This window comes from Ranitomeya imitator, chromosome 1, assembly GCF_032444005.1.
Source record: "Ranitomeya imitator isolate aRanImi1 chromosome 1, aRanImi1.pri, whole genome shotgun sequence".
NCBI lineage: Eukaryota > Metazoa > Chordata > Amphibia > Anura > Dendrobatidae > Ranitomeya > Ranitomeya imitator.
Window position 1 is genome coordinate 120,846,283 of NC_091282.1, and position 16,680 is coordinate 120,862,962.

General features: G+C 46.0%; 1 protein-coding gene across 1 annotated transcript in view; it reads left to right on the forward strand.

The window, feature by feature from the left end:
• Positions 1-16,680, forward strand: part of ANKRD31 (ankyrin repeat domain 31) — a 297,365-nt gene that overhangs the window by 89,873 nt on the left and 190,812 nt on the right. The window contains exon 8 of the mRNA XM_069750287.1: positions 1,542-2,060. Within this exon, the coding sequence (XP_069606388.1) occupies positions 1,542-2,060 (519 nt within the window). The remainder of the gene's footprint in view (positions 1-1,541; positions 2,061-16,680) is intronic.

Here is a 16,680-nt window from a genome sequence, read left to right on the forward strand (position 1 = left end):
TGTTGGAAGAGGTAGGTCTTCAGGTTCTTTTTGAAGGTTTCGATGGTAGGCGAGAGTCTGATGTGTTGTGGTAGAGGGTTCCAGAGTAGGGGGGATGTGCGGGAGAAATCTTGTATACGATTGTGGGAAGAAGAGATAAGAGGGGAGTAGAGAAGGAGATCTTGTGAGGATCGGAGGTTGCGTGCAGGTACGTACCTAGAGACGAGGTCACAGATGTATGGAGGAGACAGGTTGTGGATGGCTTTGTATGCCATGGCTAAGGTTTTGAACTGGAGTCTCTAGGCAATGTGGAGCCAGGGAAGGGATTGACAGAAAGGAGAGGCTTGGGAATAGTGGGGGGACAGGTGGATTAGTCGGGCAGCAGAGCTGAAGTTAGATTGGAGGGGTGCAAGAGTGTTAGAACGGAGGCCACAGAGCAGGAGATTGCACTAGTCGATGCGGGAGATGATGAGGGCATGCACTAGTGTTTTTGTAGATTCTTGATTAATGGGGGAAAATCAGGGTGATTCCAATTTTTATATTTTTTAATTTTCATTTTTTTTTTACTTTGTTAGTCCTCTTAGTAGACAAACCTGCTTTATATTGCAAAACTCTTGGCCTCCTACAAACTCTAGCCATAGGCTGGCCTTCATAGGAGTATGTTCTTGATAGACATGGGGGTCTTGAGCGACCCTTGGCTATCACAGCACCCTGTGATTGCGTGGCGGGTGCACCGATGAGTGATTAGCGTGCCTCCCAGGAAGCACATTCTAAATGTCGCTGTCATTGATTGATAGCAGCATTTAGCATGTTAGCAGCCACGGGTAGAACACCACTCCATACGCAGCTGTTTGAGCAGATGATGGCTGAATATCACAGCCATCATCTGCCCACAAAGATGGAGGCTTTGTTCCTGATCCCACATCAAAGTCAGGGAGCCAAGTCATGATCTAACTGTCATATGTCAGTAAGAGGTAGAGGCATAAAAATTTATAGCTCAAAATTTGCTAATTTTTCTACATTTTCTGAGATTTCTAATATTGTCATAAATAAATGCAAATCATATTGACCTTCATTTACTACGATGTTGAAGACCAATGTGTCATGAACACGGATGAGCGGATCCGTCGAATTTCGGGTACCAGAACTTTACCCGAACGTGAACCAGAACCTGAACCCCATTGAAAACAATGGGGGCCCAAACTTTTGAGCTGTAAAATTCTCTCTCTCTCCTGACTTCCCCCAGAACTCTGAACATTGCAGCAAACTTCCAGGAGACGTCCATTCTCGACAGTTGGCTCTAGACACAGACTTTTCAGTTCAGTTTCACTCATCTCTAGTCGTGAAATATTGTCACAATGAGATACTGTATGTGTGGGCATTACTGAGTTATTTCCACGCCTACTCACGAAGGTGAAAACGGACTTCAGCGGTAAAGGGTTAATGGGGTCTGACTCATTGGTGTCTACTGAAAATTTTTGAACAGGGTTGTATTTTTTTATAATTTTTTTGCATTTTGTTTGTTGATATAACTTTCTGATTTCATTTTATATTAAATGCAGGACAATAATGTCGATGAATCTCAGGATAATAACTTGCAGTCTGCCATAATACCAATGGACGTCTGCTATCCTAAAAATGAACTAGTATCTTCAGATAATATAGAGACATTAGATATCCCAGAAAAAAAAAACAATGTGAATGACACAAGTGAAGATGGAGGTGCACACATTGTATGTGAAGAGTCCAGAATCTTTATTGATGAGATCAACATCGATGACCTACTAAAGATGTCAGGTGAAATGGTCAGTTTTACAGAATTAATAGGCGACCTGTCATTTCTTGAAATGCCTGAAGATGGCAGTGATGAGCTGAACTCTACGTTGTTGGCAGAAATTAATTCAATGCAACATCCACAGTCTTTACAGTCTGCAGGAGAGGGGTGCAGCATGGAGGGAGACCACCCCGACTACAGACAAGGAAATAGTGACTGCAGCAATAAACAGCAGCTCCCTGGCACAGATGAAAGTGTTAAACATAACAGAGAAGATTACGGTCTTTCTATACAAAAGACTGATAAGGTACTATTACATATTACTGCTTTGTAAAATTAAGAAAAAGAACTCGCACTCTCTCTAGTCACATATCTTCAAGACGGGTGCAAAGCAGTAAAGTCCTGTCCAGAAACCTAGTTAAGATCCAATAAATAAAGACAATCTCATCACTCCAGCTTGTCAAAGACCGCTGTGGTTGAAACATTGAATGTCTGGTGAATAAAATACCTCGGATGAAGCAGAGTGCTGCGGTTTACTTTCTTTATTGGAGCTTTTTAATATTGCTAAAATATGATGTGACCAATTAAATACAATTTATATTCATATTAACCCGTTAAGGACCAGATATTTTTTTTCCATTCATTTTTTTCCTCCTTCTTCTTATAAGGTCCAGAACTTTGAATTTTTATAGAGGTATGAAGGCTTGTTTTTATGCTGGACGAGTTGTAGTTTTGAACAACACCATTTATTTTACCACACAATTTGCTGAAAAACAGTTAAAAAAAATCCAAGTAGGATGAAATGGTGAAAGAAAAATGCAATTTTTTCCATTTTTAAAATTTTTTTTATATATATATTTTTTTTTACAGCTTTCATTGTGCAGTAAAAATGACTTGGAAACTTGATTGCCCAGATCAATCTGATGAAACGCTAGCAAACTTGCATCTTTTTTTAATTTCTATTTAAGTGATAAGAAAATGTAATTTATAGTAAAAAAAAATATTTTTTGAATATTGGGAGAAAAATGTTTTGCTTTGTGTCAGAATTTCCTCATTGTAATATTTTTCTTCTTCTTGAATGAGTGCTTTGTTTTTGCGCTGTAAAATGATGTTTTTATTGACTATATCAATTTTGTGTACATATGGTATTTTTATTTCTCATTATTAATTTTTTTAAGGAAGGTGAGGTGACTGAAAAACCTCTGCAATTCTGGTACTTTAATAATTTTTTTTCCCATTTACCGTACATCATTTACCGATTGGGTTAATTAGTTCCACATTTTAATAGATCAGAGTTTTAGAGTTGAATGTATGCAACGCTACCAAGTATGTTTATTTTTTACTTCTTTTCTTGGGTTCAGCGAGCATTAAAATGCTCGGATGCTCATTTCGAATAACTTGTATAATGGGAGTCAATGGGAAATCCAGAGCATTTTTTTGGCAGACCCTACAAAGAGGTCTGGAGGGCAGTGAAAATGTTGAAATGGATGGAAAAAGTGCTGAATAAAAGCACTGGGGAAGACTCCTGGAACCATCTCTGACTCCCAGATCTCAGCTGAGAACAATGGTGTCACAATTTACTTCACTTTAAGGACTTACAATAAAACATTCAAAATAGGTAATAAATTGCATTTTACAGGAATAAAAATGTTAAGAAACATTCTTTCTGGTATAATGACTTATTTATAGTGCAAATTTAAAAATATAAAAAACTAATAATTTAAATAAACCAAAATTGAAATCTTTATTAAAAAATTGGAAATTTCAGTGTAATTTACAAAGGAATCAACTACCAAAAATTTGATGGAAGAGGGACTCAGATACACCCTGTATTAGATATAAAGGAGGGCCCCATACACATTCGGGTCAAATTGTCATGTAGTGGTATTCCTAGACTCATAAAAACTATGCACTAAGTCAGAGGCGTAGCTAGAGCTTTTGCCGCCCGGGGCTGTTCCCGAGTTTGGCGCCCCCCTGTTATGGCTGGCAATCAGGCAACACAGCGTGCAGTAATCAGCGCACATACAGAGATCTGGCAATAACCCAAAACAATAGGACGAGCTCTGAGACGTGGAATCTCTGTAGACTGCAGTACCTGATCTATCCTCACACAACTGGAAGCAGCAGTGGATTGCGCCTATCCACTACCTATGCAACTCGGCACTGCCTGAGGAGCTGACTAGCCTGAAGATAGAAATACAAGCCTGACTTACCTCAGAGAAATACCCCAAAGGAATAGGCAGCCCCCACATATAATGACTGTTAGCAAGATGAAAAGACAAACGTAGGAATGAAATAGATTCAGCAAAGTGAGGCCCGATATTCTAGACAGAGCGAGGATAGCAAAGAGAACTATGCAGTCTACAAAAAACCCTAAAACGAAAACCACGCAAAGGGGCAAAAAGACCCACCGTGCCGAACTAACAGCACGGCGGTGCACCCCTTTGCTTCTCAGAGCTTCCAGCAAAAGATAATAACAAGCTGGACAGAAAAAACAGAAAACAAACTAGAAGCACTTATCTAGCAGAGCAGCAGGCCCAAGGAAAGATGCAGTAGCTCAGATCCAACACTGGAACATAGACAAGGAGCAAGGAAGACAGACTCAGGTGGAGCTAAATAGCAAGGCAGCCAACGAGCTCACCAAAACACCTGAGGGAGGAAGCCCAGAGACTGCAATACCACTTGTGACCACAGAAGTGAACTCAGCCACAGAATTCACAACAGTACCCCCCCCTTGAGGAGGGGTCACCGAACCCTCACCAGAACCCCCAGGCCGACCAGGATGAGCCACATGAAAGGCACGAACAAGATCTGGGGCATGGACATCAGAGGCAAAAACCCAGGAATTATCTTCCTGAGCATAACCCTTCCATTTGACCAGATACTGGAGTTTCCGTCTAGAGACACGAGAATCCAAAATCTTCTCCACAATATACTCCAATTCCCCCTCCACCAAAACAGGGGCAGGAGGCTCCACAGATGGAACCATAGGTGCCACGTATCTCCTCAACAACGACCTATGGAATACATTATGTATGGAAAAGGAGTCTGGGAGGGTCAGACGAAAAGACACCGGATTGAGAATCTCAGAAATCCTATACGGACCAATAAAACGAGGTTTAAATTTAGGAGAGGAAACCTTCATAGGTATATGACGAGAAGATAACCAAACCAGATCCCCAACACGAAGTCGGGGTCCCACACGGCGTCTGCGATTAGCGAAAAGCTGAGCCTTCTCCTGGGACAAGGTCAAATTGTCCACTACCTGAGTCCAGATCTGCTGCAACCTGTCCACCACATTATCCACACCAGGACAGTCCGAAGACTCAACCTGTCCTGAAGAGAAACGAGGATGGAACCCAGAATTGCAGAAAAATGGAGAGACCAAGGTAGCCGAGCTGGCCCGATTATTAAGGGCGAACTCAGCCAACGGCAAAAATGACACCCAATCATCCTGGTCAGCGGAAACAAAACATCTCAGATATGTTTCCAAGGTCTGATTGGTTCGTTCGGTCTGGCCATTAGTCTGAGGATGGAAGGCCGAGGAAAAAGATAGGTCAATGCCCATCCTACCACAAAAGGCTCGCCAGAACCTCGAGACAAACTGGGAACCTCTGTCAGAAACAATATTCTCAGGAATGCCATGTAAACGAACCACATGCTGGAAGAACAAAGGCACCAAATCAGAGGAGGAAGGCAATTTAACCAAGGGCACCAGATGGACCATTTTAGAAAAGCGATCACAGACCACCCAAATGACAGACATCTTTTGAGAAACGGGAAGGTCAGAAATGAAATCCATCGAAATATGTGTCCAAGGCCTCTTCGGGACCGGCAAGGGCAAAAGCAACCCACTGGCACGTGAACAGCAGGGCTTAGCCCTAGCACAAATTCCACAGGACTGCACAAAAGCACGCACATCCCGTGACAGAGATGGCCACCAGAAGGATCTAGCAACCAACTCCCTGGTACCAAAGATTCCTGGATGACCGGCCAGCACCGAACAATGAAGTTCAGAGATAACTTTACTAGTCCACCTATCAGGGACGAACAGTTTCTCGGCCGGACAACGATCAGGTTTATTAGCCTGAAATTTCTGCAACACTCTCCGCAAATCAGGGGAGATGGCAGACACAATGACTCCTTCCTTGAGGATACTCGCCGGCTCAGATAACCCCGGAGAGTCGGGCACAAAACTCCTAGACAGAGCATCCGCCTTCACATTTTTAGAGCCCGGAAGGTATGAAATCACAAAATCAAAACGAGCAAAAAACAACGACCAACGGGCCTGTCTAGGATTCAAGCGCTTGGCAGACTCAAGATAAGTAAGGTTCTTATGATCAGTCAAAACCACCACGCGATGCTTAGCACCCTCAAGCCAATGACGCCACTCCTCGAATGCCCACTTCATGGCCAGCAACTCTCGGTTGCCCACATCATAATTACGCTCAGCAGCAGAAAATTTCCTGGAAAAGAAAGCACATGGTTTGAACACTGAGCAACCAGAACCTCTCTGTGACAAAACCGCCCCTGCACCAATCTCAGAAGCATCAACCTCGACCTGGAACGGAAGAGAAACATCAGGTTGACACAACACAGGGGCACAGCAAAAACGACGCTTCAACTCCTGAAAAGCTTCCACGGCAGCAGAAGACCAATTAACCAAATCAGCACCCTTCTTGGTCAAATCGGTCAATGGTCTGGCAATGCTAGAAAAATTACAGATGAAGCGACGATAAAAATTAGCAAAGCCCAGGAATTTCTGCAGACTTTTTAGAGATGTCGGCTGAGTCCAATCCTGGATGGCCTGAACCTTAACCGGATCCATCTCGATAGTAGAAGGGGAAAAGATGAACCCCAAAAATGAAACTTTCTGCACACCGAAGAGACACTTTGATCCCTTCACGAACAAGGAATTAGCACGCAGTACCTGGAAAACCATTCTGACTTGCTTCACATGAGACTCCCAATCATCTGAGAAGATCAAAATGTCATCCAAGTAAACAATCAAGAATTTATCCAGATACTCACGGAAAATGTCATGCATAAAAGACTGAAAAACAGATGGAGCATTGGCAAGTCCGAACGGCATCACCAGATACTCAAAATGACCCTCGGGCGTATTAAATGCCGTTTTCCATTCATCTCCCTGCCTGATTCTCACCAGATTATACGCACCACGAAGATCAATCTTAGTAAACCAACTAGCCCCCTTAATCCGAGCAAACAAGTCAGAAATCAATGGCAAGGGATACTGAAACTTAACAGTGATCTTATTAAGAAGGCGGTAATCAATACACGGTCTTAGCGAACCATCCTTCTTGGCTACAAAAAAGAACCCTGCTCCCAATGGTGACGACGATGGGCGAATATGTCCCTTCTCCAGGGACTCCTTCACATAACTGCGCATAGCGGTGTGTTCAGGTACGGACAAATTAAATAAACGACCCTTAGGGAATTTACTACCAGGAATCAAATCGATAGCACAATCACAATTCCTATGCGGAGGTAGGGCATCAGACTTGGACTCTTCAAATACATCCTGAAAGTCCGACAAGAACTCTGGGATGTCAGAAGGAATGGATGACGAAATAGACAAAAATGGAACATCACCATGTACTCCCTGACAACCCCAGCTGGTTACCGACATAGAGTTCCAATCCAATACTGGATTATGGGTTTGTAGCCATGGCAACCCCAACACGACCACATCATGCAAATTATGCAGTACCAGAAAGCGAATAACTTCCTGATGTGCAGGAGCCATGCACATGGTCAGCTGGGCCCAGTACTGAGGCTTATTCTTGGCCAGAGGTGTAGCATCAATTCCTCTCAACGGAATAGGACACCGCAAAGGCTCCAAGAAAAATCCACAACGTTTAGCATAATCCAAATCCATCAGATTCAGGGCAGCGCCTGAATCCACAAACGCCATGACAGAATATGATGACAAAGAGCACATTAAGGTAATGGACAAAAGGAATTTGGACTGTACAGTACCAATAACGGCAGAGCTATCGAACCGCCTAGTGCGTTTAGGACAATTAGAAATAGCATGAGTAGAATCACCACAATAGAAACACAGTCTGTTCAGACGTCTGTGTTCGTGCCGTTCTACTTTAGTCATAGTCCTGTCGCACTGCATAGGCTCAGGTTTACTCTCAGACAATACCGCCAGATGGTGCACAGATTTACGCTCGCGCAAGCGACGACCGATCTGAATGGCCAAGGACATAGACTCATTCAAACCAGCAGGCATAGGAAATCCCACCATTACATCCTTAAGAGCTTCAGAGAGACCCTTTCTGAACAAAGCCGCTAGTGCAGATTCATTCCACAGAGTGAGTACTGACCATTTTCTAAATTTCTGACAATATACTTCTACATCATCCTGACCCTGGCATAAAGCCAGCAGATTTTTCTCAGCTTGATCCACTGAATTAGGCTCATCGTAAAGCAATCCCAGCGCCTGGAAAAATGCATCAACATTACTCAATGCAGAATCTCCTGGTGCAAGAGAAAACGCCCAGTCCTGTGGGTCGCCGCGCAAAAAAGAAATAATAATCAAAACCTGTTGAATAGGATTACCAGAAGAATGAGGTTTCAAGGCCAAAAATAGCTTACAATTATTTCTGAAGCTCAGGAACTTAGTTCTGTCACCAAAAAACAAATCAGGAATCGGAATTCTTGGTTCTAGCATCGATTTCTGATCAATAGTATCTTGAATCTTTTGTACATTTACAACGAGATTATCCATTGAGGAGCACAGAGCCTGAATATCCATGTCCACAGCTGTGTCCTGAAGCACTCTAATGTCTAGGGGAAAAAAAAGACTGAAGACAGAGCTAAGAAAAAAAAATGATGTCAGGATTTCTTTTTTCCCTCTATTGGAAATCATTGAATGGCTCCTTGTACTGTTATGGCTGGCAATCAGGCAACACAGCGTGCAGTAATCAGCGCACATACAGAGATCTGGCAATAACCCAAAACAATAGGACGAGCTCTGAGACGTGGAATCTCTGTAGACTGCAGTACCTGATCTATCCTCACACAACTGGAAGCAGCAGTGGATTGCGCCTATCCACTACCTATGCAACTCGGCACTGCCTGAGGAGCTGACTAGCCTGAAGATAGAAATACAAGCCTGACTTACCTCAGAGAAATACCCCAAAGGAATAGGCAGCCCCCACATATAATGACTGTTAGCAAGATGAAAAGACAAACGTAGGAATGAAATAGATTCAGCAAAGTGAGGCCCGATATTCTAGACAGAGCGAGGATAGCAAAGAGAACTATGCAGTCTACAAAAAACCCTAAAACGAAAACCACGCAAAGGGGCAAAAAGACCCACCGTGCCGAACTAACAGCACGGCGGTGCACCCCTTTGCTTCTCAGAGCTTCCAGCAAAAGATAATAACAAGCTGGACAGAAAAAACAGAAAACAAACTAGAAGCACTTATCTAGCAGAGCAGCAGGCCCAAGGAAAGATGCAGTAGCTCAGATCCAACACTGGAACATAGACAAGGAGCAAGGAAGACAGACTCAGGTGGAGCTAAATAGCAAGGCAGCCAACGAGCTCACCAAAACACCTGAGGGAGGAAGCCCAGAGACTGCAATACCACTTGTGACCACAGAAGTGAACTCAGCCACAGAATTCACAACACCCCCCCTCCCCTGGCTCAATACACACAAAGGTTACCAAAAATGGTTTTCCTGTTTTGTAGAACTTAAACTGGGCCTAATGGTGTCACCCCCACATGCCAAACCTGTGACTTAATACCACCACACCATGACCAGACCACATAGTGACCGAATAATACTACATACAAGGGACAAATACCACCGCACCATTTCCAGACCACATATTACCACCACATAGTGACTGAATACTACAATACTGATCAGTAATAAAAAAATTAAAAAAAACACAATACTATCACCATAAGTGCCAGTATTCACAGGAGATCTGTACTTAGTATGCAGTGTCTGTGTAGAGGTAATACAGAGATCACTGGTGGTATTATACACAGGAACTCTGTATATAATGTATAGATAATACAGTGATCACTGGTGACATTGTACACAGGACCGCTGTATATAGTATACAGTGTATAGTGTCAGTGTATAGGTAACACTGACTCACCAGTGACGTCTCTAGGTGAAGTCCTTCATCTTTCATCCAGCACAGACCGCCATCATTCCTTCCAGCCAGGACTCGTTTCTGCAGGAAATAACACAGTTATCTCGAGCTCCGCTTGCAGAACACATTACTTAATTTTTCACAACTTCTACATTACACCACATGAAGAAAAAAAGGTGACATAGTGTCACTCTGCACAGTAACAGGACCGCCCCCTCATTTAAAACAGTATACTCAAAAAATAAAATAAATACATCACTGCAGTAATAATATCCCTTAATTACCCCCTATGGTAATAATATTTCCCACCCTGGCCCCGTTTATCTCATTCCTGGCTCCAGCCATATGTTCTCGCATCCTGCCCTCATGAGTATCCATTCTACCCCATATGATCTCCCCATCCTGCCCCACCAGCCTCCATCGTATCCGTCCTGCCCCATGATCCAATCCTGCCCCATGATCCAATCCTGCCCCGTGTCTCCAATCATGCCCCGTATCTACATTCTGCCCATGCCTCAAGTCCTGCCCCCAGTGTGTCCAGCATATTACCCCCAGTGTGTCCAGCAATCTGCCCCAGTGTCCAGCATTGCCCCAGTGTGTCCAGAAATCTGCCCCAGGGTCTCCAGCATTGCCCCAGTGTGCACAGCAATCTGCCACAGTGTGCACAGCAATCTGCCACAGTGTGCACAGCAATCTGCCACAGTGTGCACAGCAATCTGCCACAGTGTCCAGCATTGCCCCATCGTGTCCAGCAATCTGCCCCAGTGTCCAGTATTGCCCCAGTGTCCAGAAATCTGCCCTAGGGTCTCTAGCATTGCCCCAGTATATCCAGAAATCTGCCCCAGTGTGTCCAGAAATCTGCTCCAGTGTGTCCAGCATTGCCCCAGTGTGTCCAGCATTGCCCCCAGTGTGTCCAGCAATCTGCCCCAGTGTCCAGCATTGCCCCAGTGTGTCCAGAAATCTGCCCCAGTGTCTCCAGCATTGCCCCCAGTGTGTCCAGCATTGCCGCCAGTGTGCACAGCAATCTGCCCCAGCGTGCACAGCAATCTGCCCCAGCGTGCACAGCAATCTGCCCCAGCGTGCACAGCAATCTGCCCCAGCGTGCACAGCAATCTGCCCCAGCGTGCACAGCAATCTGCCCCAGCGTGCACAGCAATCTGCCCCAGCGTGCACAGCAATCTGCCCCAGCGTGCACAGCATTGCCCCAGCGTGTCCAGCAATCTGCCCTAGTGTCCAGAAATCTGCCCCAGGGTCTCCAGCATTGCCCCAGTATGTCCAGAAATCTGCCCCAGGGTCTCCAGCATTGCCTCAATGTGTCCAGAAATCTGCCCCAGGGTCTCCAGTATTGCCCCAGTGTGTCCAGCAATCTGCCCCATGGTCTCCTGTATTTCCCCAGTGTGTCCAGCATTCTGCCCCATGGTCTCCAGTATTGCCCCAGTGTGTCCAGCATTCTGCCCCATGGTCTTCAGTATTGCCCCAGTGTGTCCAGCATTCTGCCCCATGGTCTTCAGTATTGCCCCAGTGTGTCCAGCATTCTGCCCCATGGTCTCCAGTATTGCCCCGGTGTCTCCAGCATTGCCCCCAGAGTCAGACATAAAGAAAAAAAAAAATCCTCACCTCTCCCGTTCCTAGCGCAGGTCCGATGCAGCCAGTCAGCGTCTCTCCGGCTCTGCAACGCTCAGGACAGAGAGGCTGAGCGGCGCGCACAGTGATGACGTCATCGCGCCCTCTGCCCTGAGACGTCGCAGAGTCAGAGGGCGCTGAAGACGCTGCAGCAGCCGCAGGAACCAGGAGAGGTGAGTATTAGAGCGGGGGCCGGGGGTGGGGGGAGCCTGGTCTTGGCGGCGGACGGCGCCTCCCGAAGATTTAAAGTGCCCGCGTCTTTTTTTTTTTTCTTTCTCCTCCTGCAGCGCCAGCCGCCCCCCGCATTGTGCCGCCCAGGGCGGCCCGCACCCCCCTTCCTACGCCACTGCACTAAGTGCAAAGGCTGCCCAAAATTAGAAGCAGGTTCATCCATACACCCTTAAGGCTTGCAGATTTTTCACGTTTATTTCGTGTTTTTTCGCTATAAAAAAGCGAAAAAAGCACATACATTATGCATCCCATCATTTAGAATGCATTCTGCAATTTTTGTGCACATGATGCGTTTTTTTTCCACGAAAAAAACGCATCGTGGTAAAAAACGCAGCATGTTCATTAATTTTGCATATTTTTTCTGGATTTCCCACTATATTATTGCATTTGGAACCTCCGGAAAAATCTGCAAAAAAACTGCACTAAAAACGCGAGAAAAACGCGAGAAAAACGCATGTGGATTTGTTTTGCTCAGGAAATTTCTGCAAGAAATCCTGAACGTGTGCACAAAGCCTAAGGCACCAACTGTAGTACCTCATTCAAATATTGTGAACAAAGTGTAGTTATGGTACTCCTGCACTCATAAAGTCATCCATACACCCCTCAAGGCACCAACTGAAATGCCTCTTAAAACAATTAAAGTGTAGTTGTGGCACTTTAGCACTCATAAAGGCTTTGCGCACAGTGCAAAGCCAGGAAAAAATTATAAGTAGGGTCATCCATAGACCCTTGAAATCAACAATTAGCGGGTCTCATTCAAATATTAAGAACACTTTATGTGCTGCTGTCATTTGGTGATGTGGAAAAGTCGTGGCTAATCCAGGCTTTGTTAAATTTGTATCAGAGTGAGCCTGTCAGCATTTTCTGTTGACAGGTGAAAGCGCCTGCCTATTGTGACCCCCATTGCGGCACTAAAAACCCACTTAGACAAGATGCTAGCGGCAGGACAGCACAGCACCTCCAAGGCATAGAGGGACCGCTCATGCCTGGTGTTCAACTTTGAGACCCAATAGTTGAAAGTAGTGGAGGAATTTGGTCATTACGCTGGTTTTGTCAGCCAGGTATTGCTTGACCATCTTTAAAAATGTTTCCCTCCTTGTCAAAAATACCCGGTCATTAGGACATAGATGCTGGGAGGATAGGGTGTCATGAAATTGACCTTTGACCGTGTACCGCTGCCTCTGCTGTACCTGGTGTGTTTCTCTCTCGCCTCTCGTCCTTGGTTGGGCAAGGGTGAACAACCTGTAACTTCTTGTTTAGAAGCCTTTAGAAAGACTGGTATTTTGACGGTTCAGCATCAGCACCTGTATAACCACTAGAAGACTCTGATTAGTTAAACTGTGCACACAGGCCTGAATAACTGCTTTCTTCTTACAATCAGAACTGTCCCTGAGCTTTACGATGGCATCAGTGAGCCAGGTGTAGTGTCCTTTTATAACCTCTGATGAGATAACGTGACCAGCCAATCACAGTAATGCCACTATCAAGATGGCTATGGAATTACAGTGACTGGTAGGCAACCTCCGCATGCTTATTGTCTGTGTTACAGGCTCCAAAGATGCGGGGCAGGGATTTGAGCTTAAAATCCAAGGACCAGTTAATGCTCTTCGAGTACCGAGCACCCAGGTACTTGAGTGATATCTGAGTATCACCAAGAATATTCGCTCCTCCCTATTCTCTCCTCCTGACTATCCACCAACAGTCAGGGAAGAGAAGGAATGAGTGGTTGGAGTTTCAGCTGCCAAACCTTTTATTTTCAGATAAATAAGACGCAGCCAGAGATGTCTGCACCGTACTCCTCCATCCCCATGGCAAACACATTATCACTTAGCCAAGCCAGCGCTCATTTGTATAGGGAAATCGTAAAAGATATTATACTGCCTGCTAATATTCGGCTAAAAGATATTTAATGGGTACAACCAGATGAGCTTTTGGTGAGTTTTTGATGGTGCAGAAAATTTCTGCACTCATTAAGCAATTAACTTAAGTAAGTTACTTGCATTTAAAAAAAAAAAAATACGCACCTTAAAAATCTCTCCAAAAACTCATCTTGAGAATGTAGCCTAAGATCATGCTAAATGCCAGAGCCTGCTTCAAAGGGAGATACACGACATAGTGTGTTTTATCCCCTTATGTCCCATTCTATCAGTATTTGGTGAGTTTTTTTTACATAAGTATTTGTAAGCCAAAACCAGGAGTGGAACAATCAGAGGAAAAGTATAATGGAAATGTAGGAAGATGGCCCAGAATAGTAGTCTCTCTTGCGTGTCCGGGCCGGAACTGTCGGGACTGTCACCATTGTTGCCGGGGGAAGCACTTTCTGACCGGAGTAGACCTTTGCACCTGACTGCTGAGGGAGGGTGTGATATAAAAGGGACTGTGCGTGTGGGAATGGGGGTTTTGGCGGGTACCCAGCGTGTGCTACAGGAGAAGGTTGACTTCCTCTCCGCTGACCGACGCCAATTGACAAGGCCGCTTTGCAGCGCTCCATCCCCTGCGCATATATACTGTGCATTACCCGAGATTGATTCCCCGTTACTCCCCGACCTTGTCAGCACTAACCGGTCGGGACATCTGACACCTTCTGTCACGCCTTGCAGCACTGGTCCGGCATTACACGCGGTTCATAGTGGTGAGACTGCGGCCTCCTGTCCGGGACTGTGCACATCGTTAGTCGTGCAGCAGACCTTTCCCCATTCCCCACCTCGTTCCAGGATCACAAGACTACAGGAAAGAAGAACAGGACGCTTTGTCACAGTACAGAGACAGTGCTACACTTTCCTTCAGGACCGGCTCAGAGACTTTTCACGCTCCACCTACGGCACCATCGTGAGATTTTCCAGCCACCATCGTCCAGGAACCAGAGACTGATAAGTTAACCTGTTATTTCACCCTTTGTAGTTACTCCATTGCTATATATATGGAGCGCCCCCAGACACAGGGCCGCGGGTTACTCGGTACCGGTCCTCTCTCTCGGTTCTAGGGTTGTCACAGTGGCTGGACCCGGTCCGTGACCCTGCTAAGGGGCGTCCAATGAAAGGGATGAGGATAGTTTGTCAAGGGTTCGTGACGCCACCTGTGGTATTCAGTCAGGGTGACCGACGCTGCTCAGGGGTCCGCTGGGGTGATGGAATGGCAGCTAGATGGTATACCTTCCCACAGGTGAAGTGTGTCCCCAGGGCTTCCCAGTAGTGTAGGTGGCGATGATGTGAGGCGCAGTTAATAACAAGGACACAGGGTTGCAGTCTCTTTACCTTTTACTGAAGACATCGGGATCCTCAATCCAGAGCACTGTTAACAGGGCTGTCTGAGACCGGCACATCCAGAGTTCCCTTTGGAGGTGGAAATCAGTGCCTACCACTAGCGCCTGTGTGTTGTAGTTCTTCCCTGCTGAGCATTCGGGATAGTCCTCACAACTCTCATGTTCGTTCTTTCTCTCTCTCTCCGTCCCCCAAGTTTATCTGGATAGGATGCACCCGTTTGATGGGAAGGCTCTGAGCTATTCTGGGACCCTAGAGACGCCTCTCTCCACGCTTGCCCCCTATGTCTTCTTAGGTGATGTATGGTAGACAGCAGTCAACCTATAATCAACTGTCCTGCGGTATTTGAAGTAATGCTTGAAGTCAGTTACTCCCTCGGTTTTCCGGTCACCGGCTACGCGCCTCAGTAGGATGTTGCCGTTCTCGGGGCACGACTCCTACTGGCTCTCCTTTGTGCTTTGATCTCGTTTCTCACTTTTCCACAATATCCTTCTCTTCGTGTCCTTCCTTGGGATACCGCCGCAAGGTAGTGCAGGCACGGTTCCGTAACGTTCTATCCTTTCTGCTAGGCCCCTGTCAGGAACCCACCCCTGACAGGTCCTCCCTGGAGCTCTCCCAGGCTGCGTTCTGTTCTAACTTCCTATCCAACCCCCAGTTTTACCAGTGTGAGGAATGGCCTAATATATAGTGCCTTTTGCTCCCCCTGGTGGCCGGAGTGTGAAGTGTAATGTGTGACTGTGATACCTGGTCAGGTGAACTCCTTTAGTGCAATCAGACATAACATCACTCCCCTTAGCGGCAGAGCGACATTACTGCAACGACCTGGACTTTGGGGCGCTGCACTTACACATTGTGGGCCTGTATATTTACACCCCTTTACTCCCTGCATGGAGTATTTACTGTTGAGACTGCGGATTTCCATGCGGAAATGGGCCAAAAAGGCTTGGGAATCTTTATGCCAGCTAATTCTATGAGGGTCCTTAACCCCTCTGTGACCTTAGACGTACTATCCCGTCGAGGTGCCCTGGGCTTATCTGACCCTGGACGGGATAGTACGTCATAGCCGATCGGCCGCGCTCACGGGGGGAGCGCGGCCGATCGCGGCCGGGTGTCAGCTGCTTATCGCAGCTGACATCCGGCACTATGTGCCAGGAGCGGTCACGGACCGCCCCCGGCACATTAACCCCTGGCACACCGCGATCAAAGATGATCGCGATGTGCCGGCGGTGCAGGGAAGCACCGCGCAGGGAGGGGGCTCCCTGCGGGCTTCCCTGAGACCCCCGGAGCAACGCGATGTGATCGCGTTGCTGCGAGGGTCTCACCTCCCTCCCTGCTCAGTCCAGCCCCGGATCCAAGATGGCCGCGGATCCGGGTCCTGCAGGGAGGGAGGTGGCTTCACAGAGCCTGCTCAGAGCAGGCACTGTGAAGCCTGCAGCGCTGCATGTCAGATCAGTGATCTGACAGAGTGCTGTGCAAACTGTCAGATCACTGATCTGTGATGTCCCCCCTGGGACAAAGTAAAAAAGTAAAAAAAAATTTTTCCAAATGTGTAAAAAAAATAAAAAAAAATATTCCAAAATAATGAAAAAAAAAAAAAAATATTATTCCCATAAATACATTTCTTCATCTAAATAAAAAAAACCAATAAAAGTACACATATTTAGTATCGCCGC